The 19,199-nt window shown below is 42.4% G+C and overlaps 2 protein-coding genes and 1 non-coding gene across 7 annotated transcripts in view; 2 read left to right on the top strand and 1 right to left on the bottom strand.

Annotated features, from left to right (window-relative positions):
• Window positions 1-4,038, bottom strand: part of LOC127575212 (ectonucleotide pyrophosphatase/phosphodiesterase family member 3-like) — an 80,966-nt gene extending 76,928 nt beyond the window's left edge. The window contains exon 1 of the mRNA XM_052024917.1: window positions 3,960-4,038. Coding sequence (XP_051880877.1) covers window positions 3,960-4,038 — 79 coding nt within the window. The remainder of the gene's footprint in view (window positions 1-3,959) is intronic.
• trnak-cuu (transfer RNA lysine (anticodon CUU)) lies at window positions 1,708-1,780 on the top strand. The gene has a single exon. It is a non-coding gene; the product is annotated as a tRNA-Lys (tRNA).
• A 1,244-nt stretch (window positions 4,039-5,282) lies between the features above and the next one.
• Window positions 5,283-19,199, top strand: part of med23 (mediator complex subunit 23) — a 64,878-nt gene continuing 50,961 nt past the window's right edge. For all 5 annotated transcript variants that reach the window (XM_052024222.1, XM_052024221.1, XM_052024223.1 and 2 more), the window contains exons 1-8: window positions 5,283-5,590; window positions 9,070-9,101; window positions 11,393-11,480; window positions 11,591-11,715; window positions 13,611-13,722; window positions 14,018-14,116; window positions 14,462-14,563; window positions 16,994-17,063. In XM_052024222.1, coding sequence (XP_051880182.1) covers window positions 5,456-5,590; window positions 9,070-9,101; window positions 11,393-11,480; window positions 11,591-11,715; window positions 13,611-13,722; window positions 14,018-14,116; window positions 14,462-14,563; window positions 16,994-17,063 — 763 coding nt within the window. In that variant the 5' untranslated portion in view covers window positions 5,283-5,455. The remainder of the gene's footprint in view (window positions 5,591-9,069; window positions 9,102-11,392; window positions 11,481-11,590; window positions 11,716-13,610; window positions 13,723-14,017; window positions 14,117-14,461; window positions 14,564-16,993; window positions 17,064-19,199) is intronic.

The raw sequence follows: 19,199 nt of genomic DNA, 5'->3' as shown, positions 1-19,199 counted from the left end.
ATTTACACTGGCCAATTAATCCACCAACCCATGCCTTTGAAACCTGGGAGAAAACCAGAGCATCCAGAGGAAGTGCACGGGGTCACAGGAAGAACAAACATACTTCACACAGGCAGCACTGGAGGACAGGTTTGAAACTGGGTTGCTGGAGCTAAGGCTGCAGATCTACTAAATGCACCACGGTGCTGCCCAAATTATTATAAGAAAGAACACAAGAAATAGTAGTAGGGTATTTAGCCCCTTGAGCCTGCTCCACCATTCAACAAGATCATGGCTAATCTTTTACCTCTACACGTATTCACCATATCACTCAATTCCCCCAGTGTCCAAGAATCTATCAAAATGCATTTCAAATGAACAAAATGACAAAGCCTGCACAATGCTCTTGGGTAAAGCGTTCCAAAGATTCACCACCCACTCAGTGAAAAAAAATTCTCTTGATTTTGAGTCCCAAATGTCCTTACTTTGAGACTGTCACCACTCCTCAGCCAGGAGAAACTCTTCAAGTAGCTTGACTGTTGAGTCCTTAAGAACTGTATACATTTCACGGAGGTCCCCTCTCACTCTTCTGATCTTTGAAGAATATATGTCCAGCCTATTCCCCTTATGGCAGACCAGCCATCCCAGGAGCCTACCTGATGAAGCTTATTCAGATAAAAAGACCCAAATTGTGCACTATATTCCAAAATTGCGCTTACAAGGCCTGATATAATTGTAGTAAAGCATCTTTGCTTGTACTCAAGTCCTCTACTAAGTAATATTTGCTTTTCCAATTGCCTGCTGCGCTGAACATTAGCTTTCAGTTACTTTGTAGGAGAACTGCCAAGTTCTTTTGAACATCAGCACTTCCCAATCTCTCAACATTTGCTATTTTTTCTACCACAGTGGATAACCTCTCATTTTTCCACATTGTACTTCATCTGCCATGATCTTGTCCATTTGTTCAACCTGTATGTATCCTCTAAAGTCTCTTCACTACTCAGATTCTCACTTATTTTCACCTTATCAGCAAACTTGGAAATGTTGCATTTGGTTCCTTCAGAAATATCCTTAATATAGATTGTTATTTGATGAAGCCTAAGCATTTATCTCTGTGGGTTCTGCTACTCAGTCTGCCAACCCAGGGAGAACCTGTTTATATTTACTCTTTATTTCCTATCTGATAACCAACTCTCAGTCCACATCAGTGTATTACCTCCATTTCCATTTTGTTCAGCAACCTCCTGTCTGGCACCTCATTGAAAGCCTTCCGAAAATCTACACACAAGGCATCCTCTGGTTCCCTTCCATCTATCTCCTTGGCAAGATGCATCCTCAAGGAACTCCAATGGAATAGTCAAACATGATTTCCCATCCACAAGTCCGTGTCAGTTCTGCTCAACTGCATTTTTATCTTCTAAGTGCTACCAAAGTTGTATATAAAAGTTCTAAATCTAATTTAATGAAAATACATTATGCAAGTTTTGCACAGAATCCTGTCGTGGAGATACATCTGTTCCTTGACTCATCCTGGAATTCTCTTCCAAAGGGCACCATTTGAGTACCTTCACCAGAAGGACTGTAGCAGTTTAAGGTCACCATCCAAGTCTCAAAGGCAATTAGGGATGGGTAATAAATGCAGACCTTACCAGTGATGCACAGATCATGTAAAGAAATAAAACCCCAGGTGACATCAATAGACACAAGAGATTCTGCAGAACACACACAGCCCGGCTAGCTCAGTCGGTAGAGCATGGGACTCTTAATCCCAGGGTCGTGGGTTCGAGCCCCACGTTGGGCGCCATGTTACGGACTCAGTGAAAGTCCCTTTAAGATAGAGAGTGTGTGTGTATGTGTGTGTGGCGCGTGCTTACGTCAATAGAAGATAAAGGACGTAATGACGTTGTTGAAGAAGTTAGAAGGAGAGAGAGAGAGAGAGGAGGGAGAGAGACACCAGCCTGCTAGTGTTCTCTCTCGATGGATGAGAAACAATATCTGTGTCTGCCACTGAAATCCATGTATGGAAATTGGAAGTAATCCGGTGGAGTTCACTTTGCTGCTGACCTGTAGAAGGAAACAAGTATTTGTGTGTGGACGACCACGATTCGGATGCTTTTCGGGGTGAGGAAGTCACTACCGAGTAAACACTGAAGTGTCGTTTGGGTTCCATCCTGGAACATCTGGATTTCGTAATTACTCTCCCTATGTTTCTCTACGTCTACATCTTATCTTCAGACAACGGTGGTTGTTGAAGAAGCGTTTGCTCACGTTTCACCTTATGGCTTGCGGAACTGAACTTTAAGAACCATTCCTGAACTTGGAGTTTGGGACTTTGCCACACACACACACGAAGAGTTTAGTTTTTGGGGTTAACATTCAAGGTTTAACATTTTTGAATTCTAACGTACTAACATTTTTACTTTTGTTTTACGTATGGTCATAAGTAGTGATTAATAAAATAAGCAACACACACACAACACACACAAAATGCTGGAGGAACTCAGCAGGTCAGGCAGCATCTATGGAGGGAAATATAGAGAGCCTTCATCAGGACTGGAAAGGAAGAGGGCAGAAGCCAGAATAAGGTCAGAGAGGGGAGGAACACAAGCTGGCAGGTGATAGGTGAGTCCAGGTGAGAGGGGAAGGTAGGTGGGTGGGGGAGGGGGGATGAAAGGGAATGATGTAAAAAGCTGAGAGGTGATAGGTAGAAGAGGTGATAGGTAGAAGAGGTGATAGGTAGAAGAGGCAAAGGGCTGAAGAGGGAGGAATCCGGTAGGAGACGACAGTAGAGCATGGAATAAAGGGAAGGTGGGGAATAGATGGGCAGGTCATGTGGGTGAGGGAGGGGAAAGAGAAGGGGTGAGGGGGCCACAGGAATGAGGGAAAACAAAAGGGGGGGACAAAAAGGGGTGGGGGAAAGAGGGGACGGGTGACTGGAAGTTACAGAAATCAACGTTGAGGCCATCAGGTTGGAGACTCACAAGGTGGAATGTGAGGTGTTGTTCCTCCAACCTGCGTTTAGCCTCAATGTGGCAATAGAGGAGGCCCTGGAAGGGTATGTCAGTATGGGAGTGGGATGTGGAATAGGTGGCTAGCCACTGGGAGATCCTGGCTTTTGCGGCGGACAGAGCGAAGGTGCTCGACGAAACAGTCACCGACATAGAGGAGGCCACACCGAGAGCACCGGATGCAATAAATGACAGTAGATGAAGCACAGATGAAGCGGTGCTTCACCTGGAAGGACTGTCTAGGGCCCTGAATGGTGGTGAGGGAGGAGGTGGAGGGACAGGTGTAGCACTTTGCACAGTTGCAGGGATAAATGTCATGAGGGTCATCAGTAGGGAGGGACGAGTGGACAAGCGAGTTGTGGAGAGAGTGATCCCTGCGGAAAGTGGAAGGGGTGAGCGGAAGATGCGCCTGGTGACGGGATCCCATTGGAGGTGGAGGAAGTTGCGGAGAACGATGTGTTGGATGGGGAGGCTCATGGGGTGGTAGGTGAGGACAAGGGGACCCTGTCCCTGTTATGTCAGGGGGGGGGTTAATGGGGTGAGGGCAGACATACGGGAAATGGAGTAACTGAGGGTTGCATTGATGGTGGTGGAAGGGAAACCCTGTTTACTGAAAAAAGAGGACATCTGATGTCCTGGAATGGAAAGCCTCAATATGGGAATAGATGCGGCAGAGGCGAAGGAACTGAGAGAAAGGGATGGCATCCTGGCAAGTTGCAGGGTGGGAAGAGGTGTAGTCAAGGTAACTGGGAGTCAGTGGGTTTGTAAAAGCTGTCTGTGGTTAATCTGTCTCTGGAGATGGAGACAGAGAGATCAAGAAAAGGGAGAGAGATCTCAGAGAAGGACCAAATAAAGTTGAGGGCAGGGTGGCAGTTAGAGGCAAAGTTGATGAAATTGAAGAGCTCAGCATGGGTGCAGGAAGCAGTCCCATGCAGTCGTCAATGTAGTGGAGAAAGAGTTGGGGAGCGTTACCAGTGTAGGCTTCGAACGTGAACTGTTCCACGTAGCTGATGAAAATGCAGGCATAGCTGAGGCCCATGCGAGTGCCCATGGCTACACCTTTGGTCTGGAGAAAGTGGGAGGAGCCGAAAGAGAAGTTGTTGAGAGTGAGTACCAGATCTGCCAGACGGAGGAGGGTGGCAGTGGAGGGGAACTGGTTGGGTCTGCTGTTCAGAAAGAAGCGGAGAACCTTAAAGGCCCCCCTGATGGGGGGTAGAAGTGTAAAGGGACTCGACGTCCATAGTGAAAATGAGGCGGTCAGGGCTGGGGAACTGAAAGTTGTTGAAGTGATGCAGGGCACGCGAAGTGTCACAGACATAGGTGGGAAGGGACTGGACCAAGGGGGGACAAAAATGGAGTCAAGATATGAGGACACGAGTTCAGTGGGGCAGGAGCAAGCGGCAACAATGGGCCTACCAGGACAGTTGGGTTTGTGGATCTTGGGTAGGAGATAGAAACGGGCAGTGCAGAGATTGGAGTGTGGAGCTTGTGCCTCGCCTGTGGCACTGGGGTGATATGAGTCCCCTGTGGTGTGGTGGGGTGGTCTCTGACGCCAGGGTGATGTGAGTCCCCTGGGGAGGGGTGGGGTGGGGAGGTCTCTGACGCCAGGGAGATGTGAGTCCCCTGGGGAGGGGTGGGGAGAGGTGGGGAGAGGAGGCCTCTGACGCCGGGGAGGTGTGAGTCCCCTGGGGTGGGGTGGGGAGGGGAGGCCTCTGACGCCAAGGAGATGTGAGTCCCCTGGGGTGGGGTGGGGAGGTCTCTAACGCCGGGGTGATGTGAGTCCCCTGGGGTGGGGTGGGTGGGGAGGGGAGGCCTCTGACGCCGGGGAGGTGTGAGTCCCCGGGGGTGGGGTGGGGAGAGGAGAGGAGGTGAGAGTCCCCGGGGGTGGGGTGGGGAGAGGAGAGGAGGTGTGAGTCCCCGGGGGTGGGGTGGGGAGAGGAGAGGAGGTGTGAGTCCCCGGGGGTGGGGTGGGGAGAGGAGGTGTGAGTCCCCGGGGGTGGGGTGGGGAGAGGAGAGGAGGTGTGAGTCCCCGGGGGTGGGGAGAGGAGGTGTGAGTCCCCGGGGGTGGGGTGGGGAGAGGAGGTGTGAGTCCCCGGGGGTGGGGTGGGGTGGGGAGAGGAGGTGTGAGTCCCCGGGGGTGGGGTGGGAAGGTCTCTGACGCCGGGGAGATGTGACTGGGAATCAGGGGTGTGTGGCGACGCCGAGGATGGGGGTCCTCCGGCTGCCGTGTCGCGGGGTGGCCGCAGGGGGCGCCGGGCACGGGCGTCCAACTCCTGACACACTTGGCCCCGCCGAATGACGGAGGCGCAACTGGCGGCGCCGTTCGCTGCAGCCCCGGGAACGGATCCCGGGGGAGCGCCCCTGAGCCTCTGACGCCGCCGCGCCTCTTGTAGCCGGCGTCCGACTCGCAGCCCAGCCTCTGAGCGTCCCGGAACCAAGGTGGCCGAGCCCTTGCGGCAGGGCGGAGGATGAGAGGCGACGGCGATACAGGAAGCGGAAACTGTCCGCGCTTTCGATGGGGAGAGGGAGAGCAGGCGGCTCAAGTGAGGAAGATGGCCGTTTCCATGGAGACGCAGCTGCAAAGTATCTTCGAGGAGGTGGTGGTGAGTGGGAGTCTGAGAAAGAGGGGAAGAGCCCAGGAAGTTGGGGAGGAGGGGAAAGGAGGGGGGAGGAGGAGGAGTAGATGGATTTGGGATTTGGGGGGAGGGAGGGAGGGAGTTTGGGTGAAGGATTCCAGGGTGAGAGATTGGGAGATGGGTGTAGGTGGAGAGTTGGGGGAGGGAGAAGGGGTGGGATTAAAATACTTGCAAATTTGTGATTGCTCACTTGAAATGAAGACAGGATTATGTGGCCTCAGTGATTGAATAACCTGGCAACGCTCACTGCTCGAGTGCAAGTTTCACCTTTGTGCAAGGACTAAAGCTATGGAAAATAATGGGAAAGATTAAATTTGGCAACGTGGAAAACAGTGGTGCTAGTTTCAGGATTCATTTGCCTATCATGGCAGCTTCAGATAGAGAGTGAAAGCAGTTGAGTAGTTCAGTGATTTTTGATACTTCGTAGCCCAGATGTGACTGCAAGTCCTTCAATGGCAGTTTCTGAATTTGAATGCTGAGCTTTCTGAAATTTGCAGAAAAAATTGTGAAAACTCGGGTGTTTCAGTTTTGTTCACTATTTTTAACTGACGGTACATACTTTCCTCACGATGCCTTCCTATTGTAACTTCAGAAGGTGCAACACTCCGTCTTTTACTTCTCTACCCACCATCCAGGGACCCAAACATGCAGTGATTTCCTTACACTTTAGTTTGATGCTCATGGTGTGCTCTGCTCCACACTGGAGAAACCAAACACCAGTTGAGTAATCATTTTGCAGAACACCTCTGTTCAGTTAAAACTGACCCTGGGTTTCCAGTTGCCTGATGCTTTAATTCTACATTCCACTCTCACTCTGACCTCCATATTTTTTTATCTTGTACAGTTGTAATGAAGTCCAACTTAAGTTTGAGGAACAGCACCTAATCTTCTAACTAGGCACTTTACGGTCCACAGGACTATACAATGAATTCATTTTCAGATAACCAGTCTTTCCACTTTGGAACTGTAACGGGAGTACAGGAAGGAGATAGGGAGCCTAGTGACATGTCATGACAACAACCTCAATGTCAGCAAAACAAAAGAGCTGGTCATTGACCTCAGGAAGGGGGGGTGGTGCACATGGTCCTGTTTACATCAATGGTGCTGAGGTTGAATGGGTTGAGAGCTTCAAGTTCCTGGGAGTGAACATCACCAATAGCCTGTCCTGTAACCATGCAGACACTATATCCAAGAAAGCTCTACCCGCGCCTCTACTTCCTTGGGAGGCCAAGGAAATTGGCATATCCCCTTTGACCCTCACTAATTTTTATCAGTGCACCAAAGAAAGCATCTTATCCGGATGCATTAAGGCTTGGTACGGCAACTGCTCTGCCCGTGACCACAAGAAACTGCAGAGAGTTGTGGACATGGCTCAACACATCACAGAAACCAGCCTCCCCTCCAGGAATTCTATCTACACTTCTCGCTGCCTTGGTAAAGCAGTCAACATTATCAAAGACCCCATCCACCCCAGACATTCTCTTTTCTCCCCCTCCCATCAGGCAGAAGATACAAAAGCCTGAAAGCACATACCACCAGGCTCAAGGACAGCTTCTATCCTGCTGTTATAAGGCTTTTGAATGATCCCCAAGGACAAAAAGATGGTCTCTTCACCTCACAATCTAGCTTGTTATGAACTTGCACCTTATTGTCTACCTGCACTGCACTTTCTCTGTAACTATGACACTTTATTCTGCATTCTGTTCTATTTTACCTTGTATTACCTTAATGCACTGTTGTAATGAATTGATCTGTATGAACGGTATGCAAGACAAGTTTTTCACTGTACCTTGGTACACGTGACAATAATAAACCAATCTACCAAATTGCTCAGCTCTGATTTAAAAAAAATCATTAACCTGTAATTTTTTTTCTCTCCACAGATGTTACCTAACCTGTTGGACATTTCCAGCATTCTTTTTTTATTTCAGATTTCCAGCAGCAACAATGTTCTGTATTTCACAGTTCCAGCATTTTTCTCATCTCCCTTCAGTCTTCATTCATTCCCTTCTATTTGCATTTTTAGATAGAATATCTGCAATTAACACACCTCACCCACCACCAACCTATTTGCATGTTTCAGTCTCATTCTGTCCATCCTTTTATCAACTTAAAAGTATGATTTAAGTTTCCCAAATTCTGATGAAAAGTCCTCTATCTCAAATATCAACTGTGTTTTCTCCATTGTTGCTGCCTGACTGTTGAGTATTTTTAGTATTTTCTTTTCTTTAAGATGTCCAGCATCTTCAGTTTTTGCTTTTTGACAAGGAGACTTATATTTTTTCTTGCAAAATATTTACTAGCTCTATTGATTAATTGTGTTAAGCTTTTATATTGAGCTCAGAAATTACGTGAGTTGTCTCATGTACATCAATATTTGATTTATGTTTCTCACAAACATAATTGTCAATAATTTCATTTAATATTTATTTCATTTTCAGGATCTAGGCACCACTAGCAAGGCTAGCATTTGTTGCTCACCCTCAATTGCCTTTGAGCTGGTGGTGGTGAGCCATCTTATTGGACCACTGCAGTCATAGTGCAGGTACTCCCACACTACTTTTGGGAAGGGAGTTCCAGCATTTGGATCCATGGACCATAAAGGACTGATGATATAGTTCCAGGTCAGGATGGTGTGCAGTTTACATGGTGACCTGCTGGTGTGATATTCTGAAGTACCTGCTGATCTTGTCCTCTTTAATGGTAGAGATCGTGTGTTTGTGAGGTTGTTGAAATATCCTTGACAAGTAAATGCAGTATATTTTTTGTTAGTGTATTTTGTAGATGGTGGCACTAAACATGTGTTATTGCAGCCATGGTGTGCTTGTGGTGGAGGGAATGAATGCAAAGGGTGTGGACGGGGTGCCAATTAAGTGGGCTGCTTGGTCCTGCGTGGTGCCAATCTTCTTGAGAGTTAGCACTGCATTTGTCCAGGCAAGCAGAGAGTATTCTATCATACTCCTGACTTGTGCTTTGTAGATAGTGGAAAGGCTTTTGGTTGTCAGAAAATGGTTCACTCACCTCAGAATACCCAGTCTCTGATGTGCTCTTGTAGCTGTGATAGTTATATGGCTGGTCCATTTGAGTTTCTGGATCCCCAGGAAGTTGATGGTAGATTACCTGGTGACAGTAATGCCATTGAATGTCAAGTGTAGGTTGTTAGATTCTCACTTGTTGGAGATGGTCATTGCCTAGCAGTTTTGTGACCCAAAGGTTACTTGTCACCTATTGGTTGTAAAAATGCTTTTGAAAAGCCAGCTCAGTGGAAGTACTTTGAGGACTGTATGCCATTTCCCAGTTATTTTTATTGACAGTTTAACAACTTCTGTTTTAGCTGTATTTTTTTTGTTCCTCCTCAGCAACCTGCATTCTTTTCCTTTAGTTATTAGGCTGGTGAGTATTCCTTGCTTTAATCCAAATTTCATAAGCCTATTGTTTTTTTGCAGAAAACTGAAATAATTGAGGAAGCATTTGCTGGGTGAGTGTATACTTTCACATCTTAGCAATTTTGATCTGCAGGTAATTGCAAGTGAGCCACAATTACAATAAATTTATTAGAATTGGCTCCACCTGCTTGAACTGAATTTACTTTTTAAGTTGTAAAACAATATTTGCATTTAATAAAATGACAGGTATATATCATCTAACATAATGCCTGAAGCAGACAACTCAATGAAATGTAAAATAAAACTATATTCACTTCTGCATTTTCTTGATCTTGTATCTGATATTTATCAATGGCTCCAAATTTTCTTGTATACCATCAACAGTCACTGCAAGTGGCAGTTGTATATTCTGTGTAAGAAGTTTATTTACACACACACACACACACACACACACACACACACACACACACACACCAGTTTTTGTTGATAAGGTGTGAAGAAAGTAAGGATCAGAAACTTCTTTGGTTAGTGGCACTAAACTTGTGTTGAGTATTTTTCACTGATGTATTTGACTGCACATTTCATTCCATTAACTTGGGTGAAGCGGAATGTTTTGGAGTTGACAGCAAGCAAGATAGAATTTTAGGGCATTTTGCACTGCATGATCACTAGTAATCTGTAGAGTTGATTGTTTATTGTGGCACAGGAATTGTAAAGCCAAGTTTTCACTTTTAGTTGCATAACAAAAAGAATATTATGCAAGTTTACTGCAATTAGTCTTTGTTTGACTTCTCTTGGCTCACTGCTGACAAACAAAATACTAAGCTTGTTGATTCTACTGGACATCTTCCACCAATGACCTCACTGATGCTTGCCTTTTGGTTGAGACATTAAACCAAGGTCCCCTCTGTTCTCTCAAGAAGTGAAGCTTGAAGAAATGAAAAAAATTCTCATGTTTCTCTTTGTGCAAGCTTACATATGAAATAGGAGTAGGCCACATGGTTCCCGTCAAGCCTGCCCTGGCATTCGAAGTGAACGTGACTGATCTTCTCCTGGCCTCATTGCTTTGTGTCAATCCCCCTTAACCCTCAATTCCTGTAACTATATTGGCATCTATGTTTTCTATATTATAATATTGGCAATATTTTCAAAGCCATTGACTGTAATGATGCTTTAAGATGTCTTGAGGTAATGAAGACTGCTATGTACATTGTCTTTATTTTCTTTCAAGCAGCTTCTTCTGGAACCATACGTATTCCTAAACTGACTTTAAGCTCAGACATTAGTTTATGAATATTTCCAAGCTGACTCCACCCTATCAATAAGTTGAATTCTTTGTACTACTCTTCATCTTTACACAGTTTATGTCATCTGTTCGCCAGGGAATCTATTCCCTCTGAAATCTCAAACATACATTTGTGTTGCGTTTTTAACAATTACTTCAGAGTTCAGTCTATCACTTCATTTAGTTTCTTCTTTTGTTCTCTTAGGCCCTGAATACCTCTTTCTTTCCTTTTCTGTTACCTCTTCATTACAACTTCATTGCCTCCCTAACACCATCCTGCATTTTGTTTGTCCAAAACAGCAACCCCAACCATTAATCTGCAGTTTCGTGGGTCTCCACTTCATTAATCTCTTTGATCTTTTGATCAGTATTTTGGCATAAGCCTGTCACCTTCCTTCCCAATCCATTTAATCTGCCCACCAATTTTTCCTCGTATTCTGCTAGTGGATCAAGAGCCATCAAATCCTGCAGTTTTCCTACTGCAGAAAATATTTATTGTGAACTAGGCACTATGTTCACTATTTGCTTTTTAACAACTTATTACATCAATATCCTGGTCTGGACTTGAAATTGGCTTGCAAATTGTTCTGTGGAAGTATAATCCACATATATGGGATCGGTGTTCATGTGTACATTGATGTGAACCAATTGTAACTCACCACTCTTCTCATTCTCTTCATCAAGTTTGGTATCTTTTATATGACCATTTAGAGTGTGGTTAGTCCTGCAATTAATTTCCAAAGTGCTTCAGTAATAAAAACTATAGTACTCAGAAGCAGGGTGTTATTATTGATCAAACATCCAATTGGCAGTTAAAATCAAGTGCATCAACAGAATAACCTAACCAGAAGAATACAGCTGAGTAAATATAATACCACTTAAGTAAACGCAAAAGGCATGTTGGCTACTTCTAAATAATGATTTTTGGGGTTGAATGGGAGCTGCGGTATAGATTTTATTAAATAAGTGTTTGCAGTTTTCTTTACTGAACTTAACCACTTGGCTGTTAATTGTCTTGTGCTAATACTTGTATTTGTTTATAAATGTATATTAAGGACATCTGAAGTCAACTATAACTTTTAAACAAATCTTTCATAGTATGTTTATGGACACAGCTGAAGATGAGAGAACCAAGCTGATCAGTTGTCTTGGAGCATTCAGACAACTCTGGGTGACACTCCCTCAGGTTAGAATTCAAAAATCGGTATTTTCCTGAAGTATGTTTTCAGTTACAGTTAACTTCATTTTGCATAAAAGTTCTTCATTGATACATTGATAAATACTTTTGAATGCCAGGAATCTCATGAACAGTGTGTGCAGTGGATTGTTCGCTTCATTCATGGACAGCACAACCCCAAGAGGATTTCCTTTCTGTATGACTGCTTGGCTATGGCTGTTGAAAGTGGACTGCTACCCCCCAGGTATAACTGAAAGAAGAAAGCAAAATATTTTAATTATATGTTGGATAAACGATTTAAATTTATCAAAAAATCAAATGCATAACATTTGAAATAATTCCTCTTCTGCACTTAATTGCTATTTTCTGTTAATATTTTGATATTCACTGCTTTCAAATGTGGCTTAATTTGAAAGTGAGTTTTTTTTTAGTTTATCTGCCTTCTTACTGTAGCTTTTTGCCATGTTTTTATCACACGAAATGTTGTGGTATGGGAGGTACTCTTCTCATTTCATGAATATTCTCGACAGCAAAGCCAGCCACTAGCACTTTCCTTGACCATTTGGGGAATAGCCTCACAGGACTTATTTAACCTTATTAAAATTTCATTTGTGTTCTTGAATACTATGGTCAGGCTTTGACATTTTACACCAGTTCATGATGCTGTGCAATGTACCATCTGGAGGCTGGCTACTCAGCCTGAACCTGATGTGACCAAATGATGCAGTTCAGGTTCAGGTTGGGTATCAACAATAAAATAAATGCTCTGGTTGGCATCAAATCAAGCTGAGGTAGATATTTATAAATGAATACACTAGGCTCAGTGCTGTGTGATCAGATTGAGCTGACTGCCCATAAATAGCCAGGAGAATGCATATAGCACAGGAAGTGACTCCTACTTCTCCTGGCTAACCTGGCTACCTGACCGGGCCTAATGGGACCCAATGAAATAGCATTGATAGGACAGGTTATTTATATATATTTATATAAAAAATTAGTCTTGGGATTGAGTCAGATTGATATTCGCCATGATTGGGTCAGGTTCAGCTCTAATTTTAATTTTATACCCAAGCAGATCATTAGTGCTAGCAACTTGACTAGCACAGCAGCTGTTCACTAGTTTGATGTGCTGCTCAAAGTATACCTTGTGACTTGAGGTAACACTATTTAAAAAAAAGCATTCCCATGATGAAAGAACAGTCTCAATGAAGAAGTAAGACATTTCTTTCTTGAGAAAGAATGCTTAAAAATTGAACTCTGATCAGAATTGCCTGCTTTCAATACTAATTTACAGAACATGAAGTAATTAATATTTAGACATAAACACGATGATGCTGGAGGAACTCAGCAGGCCAGGCAGCATCTGTGGAGAAAAGCAGGCAGTCAACATTTCTGGTCAGGACCCTTCTTCAGGACTGAAGATAGGAAAAGGGGAAGCCCAGTATATAGGAGGGAAAAGCAGAGCAATGATAGGTGGACAAAAGAGGGGAGGCAGGGTGGGCACAAGCTGGTGATAGGTAGATGCAGGTAAGAGATGGTGATAGGCAGGTGCGGGGGAGGAGGGCAGAGCAGATCCAATGGGGCGGGGGTGGGTCAAAGGTAAGGAGAGAAAGGGGAGAAAAAAAGGAGGCTAGGAAAGGGAAGAAAAGAAGCATGGTTGGGGGGGGGAGTGGTGTTGGGAAGGGGGTGGGGATTACTTAAAGTAAGAATTCAATGTTCATACCTTTAGGATGCTGCTTGACCTGCTGAGTTCCTCCAGCATCATCGTGTTTTTCATCTAGATTCCAGCATCTGCAGTCCTTTGTTTCTCTAATATTTAGACATTCTAGATAAGTCCCCTTTAACAGAGGGTTTTTCCTTCTTCCTAGCATAAACTATGAGTAAAATTGTAGGATTGAGATGGGGTATGTCACATGTTAGCTAACTACTCCAAGTGGTGATCTTTAAAAATAAGTTCCACAATGTGTTTGAGATTCCTTTTTTCTGATTACAATTTGAGTAACATTTGGATTACTGACATCCTAGGAAGTAACATCAAATCCCATAATCTGTAAATTAGCTCAAATGTATTTGATAACAATGGTTAGGTTCATTTTGTGGAAAAATTTTGAAGTGATTTTCTGTATTTTTTTTTGCCAGACTGGTCTGTGAATCCCTAATCAACTCTGAAAGTCTGGAATGGGAGAGAATGCAGCTTTGGGCTCTAACCTTTAAACTGATTCGAAAAATAATAGGAGGTGTTGACTACAAGGTACTATGCAAAGAACTGATTAACTCGCCTTGGTGCTAGTAGCAGTTTCTAATTACAAATAAAATATGTTACTTAAATTAATTTTTTTCTTTATCTCTAATGATTGAAATAGTGCCACTAAGTTTTGGGGAATGTTATCAATTCTAATGTGGTTTTGTTATTATAACACTGGAACCTTAACTGTGTGTTCATTGATAATAAAGATTTATATAACATTTTGGATGCATTGGGCTAGTGGGCTTCAAGGAATATTTGTCAATATTAATCCTTAAAGCACAATTTAATCTCTTTTTAGGGTGTAAGAGATCTGTTGAAAGCAATTTTAGAGAAAATGCAAACTATTCCCAACACTGTCAGCTCTGCTGTTGTACAGCAATTGCAAACAGCCAAAGATGTAAGTTTTTGGTGTATCTTTTCCTATATTTGAAGCTAATCTTAAGTAGAAATCTGAGGTCGTTTGGGCCCGTGTTGATACGTTAATGCTGAGGAGCGATTAAAAAGATTGTGCTTGTTCGTTTTAGAAAATAATGTCCTTTTATACTTGATGCAGTAATCATGAATGCCAAGCAAATAGTCTAATCTTTTTTTTACAATTCCAGCATGTGCAAATATTTGCTTTTAAGCTAATTTATTTATTATGATGAAAGAACCAATGTTTGAATTTGTTTTGTTTTATATTGATTTGTTGAAATATTTTTCTTTTGAATGTAATGGCTGTTCCTTCCATTACTCTTTCCAGGTTGTGGCATATATCCTGGACAGAAATGCTTGTCTTTTACCAGCATATTTTGCAGTTACTGAGATTAGGAAGCTTTATCCTGAAGGAAAGTTGTCTCATTGGGTAAGGGATTCTTGCTGTATTTTTATTAAGAAGTAAAGAAACTTGAAACACTTAATGTTCTCTATTGTCAGTGATCCTGGTGCAAAGTGAGTGAGTAACAGGACACAAGAAAATAGGAGTGCAAAAAGGCTACCTGCCTTCTCAAGCCTGGTCTATTATTCAATTTGGCTGATCTGCCCAAGGCCCTGACTCTTCTTCTGTGCTAGTTTCATGGAGCCCTAATTTCCCCAATCTTTCAAAAAATTATCTGCCTCCTCTTTAAATCCTCTCTAGTGATCTAGCTTCCACAACCCTCCTGAAGTAGAGAATTCCAGAGATTCATCATCTGCAAAAAGAAATTCTTGCGCATCTGACTACCCCCTTATCTTGTAACTGTGTCCCGTTCTCCCCCCCCCCCCCCACCGAGACTCTCCCACTAGTAGAAACATCTTAATATCTACCCTGTCACACCCCTATAGGATCTTTATATGTTTCAATAAGATCATCTCTTATTCTTCTAAACTCCAAAGAAAACTATTCTAACCTTTTTAGCCATTTGTGATAGGACAACCCTCTCATCCAGTAATTGGGTTAGTAAATTTATTCTGGGCTGCCTCCAATGTGTATATATCTTTCCCTAAACAAGGGGACCAAAACTGCACACTGTATTCCAGGTATGGCCTCATTAGCACCCTAAGATAAGATTTCTTTAGTAGTCACATGTACATCAAAACACACAGTGAAATGCATCTTTGCATAGAATGTTCTGGGGGCAGCCCGCAAGTGTTGCCACGCTTCCTGCGCCAACATAGTATGCCCACAACTTCCTAACCTGTACGTCTTTGGAATGTGGGAGGAAACCAGAGCATCCGGAGGAAACCCACGCAGTCAAGGGGAGAATGTACAAGCTCCTTACAGACAGCGGCGAGAATTGAACCCGGGTCGCTGGCGCTGCAATAGCATTGTGCTAACCGCTACACTACCGTGCCTGCCCTTGTGCTACCCTGTACAACTGTTTCTGTGTCCTATTTTTAAACTCCAATCCCCCTCCCTGCAGTAAAGGCTTATGTGCCATTTGCCTTTTTAAATACTTGCCTGCATGCTCATATTTTGTTTCATGCACAAAAAAAAACTAAATCTACCCTACTGCTTTGTACTTGTTCTTTTGATGCGTCTTCTGAAGTGCATGACTTCATTTCCTACATTAAACTCTATTAAACTGGTGCTCTTTGAGTTTGTGATATCTTGAATAATGGCCCCTCACATCCAATTTTGAAACAATAACATTGTGGGAGCAATTTGAACTTTCATAAGATGTGCATTTAAGGCCTTTCAGCAATAAATATAAATGAGTTTAAACAGAGGCCTATAGATATTGTAATCCTAGTTTACTGGAAGTGCAGAAGGATATAGGGTGGCTTTCTAACCATTTTTTTTTGCCTCTATACAAAATCTTCTGTCCATTTATACTCAAAATGGCTCAGCAGCTGATCATTCCTTAAATTAGTTTGCTAATTTGCAACTACACTTCATTTTCTCAAAGGATGCAGGGTGATATGACAAGGTGGCTTTGAAGAGAACCTTAAGAGTGAGGCACGAGTGTGCAGCTTGTGTGTGTAGGTAAATGTACATGCATAATGGACTTAGCGATTGACAGAAAGTTATGAATTGAGTGGTGATGTTGATTAGGGAATGAAATAACAAAATGTTTCACAAAATATTTAGCAAGGAATATCAAGTGGGTATTTAGTTGAGGTGCACAAATTTACGAGAGCCTTAAACACAGTGAAGAGGAAGAACCTATTTTCCTTCTTAGGTCTAATAACTTGGTGATATAGATTTAAGTTAATTGTAGAAGGATTAGGGGAGATGTCAGCTGAAGAGCAGAAGGGTCTAGAACGTGCTATCAGAGAAGATGGTGGAGGCAGAAACCTGATCACATTTAAAAGGTATACATTTGGAGAGCTGTAATCTACAAGGCTGTTGTGTGAGGGCTGGGAAATGGGAGTAAATTATGTAGCTCCATTTTTTTTTATTGGTATAAACAGAACAGGCCTCCTGTGCTATAAATATCTGCTATGCTTTTTTTTTCTTTTATGTAGAGCAAGAATGCCATAATTCTTAGGAAATAAGTTATAGCTTTAGAACATATTGATTTTTGAAAGCAATGTTTTAAATGAAGGGAAATCTTTAGAAATGCTGAAAAATGCAGTTAAATGACGTGAATTAGTGTAGTCAATTTCAAATGTTGTTACTAATGCGTATATACACTAGCTTCTCTGTAGCAAAATTAAATATTTTTATCTAAAAGTTCTCATTCATAGCAGAAATTGGATGACATGATCTGGTTGGCTTATGTTTTAAGAGTTGTACTTAATTCTTATAAATTCTATAAGATAAGCAGTTTTTGATTTATTTTGTGTAAATTCAGTTTTATAATTTTGCTTGCAGTTGCTAGGCAACTTGGCTTCTGATTTTGTGGACAGCTTTAGACCCACAGCACGAATAAACTCCATATGTGGTAAGAGCATTAACAATTCTTTGAACTAATGAATGCATTACATCTCAAGTGGAGTTTCTTTTAAACCATGTCTGTGTTATTTCAACAGTAATAACAGTTTGGAAAATAAAATATAACTGCTGATACTGGAATCTGAACAAAAGCAGAGAGGCTGAAAGAACTCAACCAGTCAAGCAGTATCAATGGAGAGAGAAATCAGTTAACGTTTCAGATTAAAGACCCTTCATCTGAACTTCATTAGTTCTGATGAAGGATCTTTGACATAAAGCCTTAACTGATTTCTCTTTCCATAGGTGCTGCTTGACTAGTTGAGTTCTTCCAGCATCTCCGTTTTTGTGTTATTTTAATTTCAATAGAGATTTAAACTTGTCTCATTATTGTAATGTGGTCGATTTATTTTTCAGGAAATATAGAGTTTAGAACTCCTCATTCGTCTTGTGTGGGATATGCCTTTTCTATATACTAAGGCACAATTTACATGTATGATGTTTCTAGTTGGTAACTTATGCTAAATATTTCCATGTTTTACATAGAATACTGATGTCACAGTAGATGGGTTCGCTCATTTATGACATGGGCACGATCAGTTTTTTGTGGGAATACATAATGTTGGATGTTTTTGGTTTGAGGAATGATAGGTATGCAATCCCTCATTATCCCAATTTGGAAATATATTGGCAATCCTTCATCATAATAATGTAACAATCACTGGACCACAAGAAGGTCATTCAGCTCATTGTACCCTCAGTGCTAACTCAAAGTGAGAGCTATGTATTCTGATACCACCTGGCTGTTTTTATTGTAATCTTAAATAAATTTCCCCTTCAAATAAATTTCCTCTTCAAGTGTTCATTCACTTACCCGTTAAATGCTGTTATTTTTCATTTGCATCCCTTCCAATACTCTATAATGAAAAAACCCTTACTTCCTCAAAATCGACATAAAATTAAAAGTTTTAGAACTACACAAAGTTGGTCGGCATCTGTAAAAGTGTTTTTAAACCTTTCAACAGCTTTAAATTCAAACTGTACATCTTAGAAAGACGTGATAGGGATGATGGCAAATGTGTTGAGAATAAGGTGGTAGGGTTACCTTTTCTGGTTGAAAATGTTTTGTCAGAATGAGGAACTGTTATAAATAAATAGTTTGTAGGAAGAAATAGAGAAGGTAAAAGTGGATGAGGAGTTAAAAAGGAACTCCTTGTGATGAGATGAAGGACAAGTTAATTATATTGCGTTTGATAATGTTGTAAGATCAGGAACCAGTAAACAGAAAAATAGAAAAGTATGCAAGACTCAAAATATGTAAATACTTAGAATAGTGAGGAGGGGGGGTGGAAGCACTGAAGACCTGTGGTCAGTTTGTGCTCAGGAAGCACCCACAGTGTGACACAAGTAAAAATTAGACATCCATTAGAGGAAATGAGATCAGTGACAATCTGGGGCATGTTTTTTTTTCCTAATATGTTTATTCACTTTTCCAGACCTGGGCGAGGCCCAGGTGTACTGCGTATTCCTAATTGCCCCTGTGAAGGTGCTGGCAAGCTGCTTCCATGAACAGTTGAAATCCTTCCAGTGAAGGTACTCCCATGGTGCTATTGATTAGGATTCTATAGGAGTTGGACTTGGCAATGATGAAGGACTGCCAATTACATTTCCAATCAGAATAGTGTGGAATTTGAAAGAGGACCTATCAATGGTGGTTTTCCCATGCGTCAGCTGCCCTTTTACTCCATGGTGGTAGGATTTGGGTGGTGCTATCAGAGCAGCCTGGGCAAGTAACTGCAGTGTATTTTGTGCATACCAGGCATTGTGCACTGGTGGCGGAGGGAATGAATGTTTAGGGGGTTGGATGGAGTGTCAGTTATGCCAGCTGCCTTATTTTGGATGGTATCAAGTCTGCTGACGGTTGTTGGAGCTGTATTCATTCAGGCAAGTGGAGAGTATTCCATCATGCTCCTGACTTGTGTCTTGTAGATAGTGGAAAGACTTTGGCTGTCTGAAAGTGAGTCAGTTACCACAGGATACCCAGCCTCTAACATGTTTTTGTAGCCGCAGTATTGATGCGGCTGGTCCAGTTGAGTTTCTGGTTGACAGTGACCTCGGATGTTGATCTGAGAGTACTCTTATGCCATTG

Source organism: Pristis pectinata, chromosome 10, assembly GCF_009764475.1.
Source record: "Pristis pectinata isolate sPriPec2 chromosome 10, sPriPec2.1.pri, whole genome shotgun sequence".
Classification (NCBI taxonomy): domain Eukaryota; kingdom Metazoa; phylum Chordata; class Chondrichthyes; order Rhinopristiformes; family Pristidae; genus Pristis; species Pristis pectinata.
This window is presented reverse-complemented; position numbering and strand designations above follow the sequence as displayed.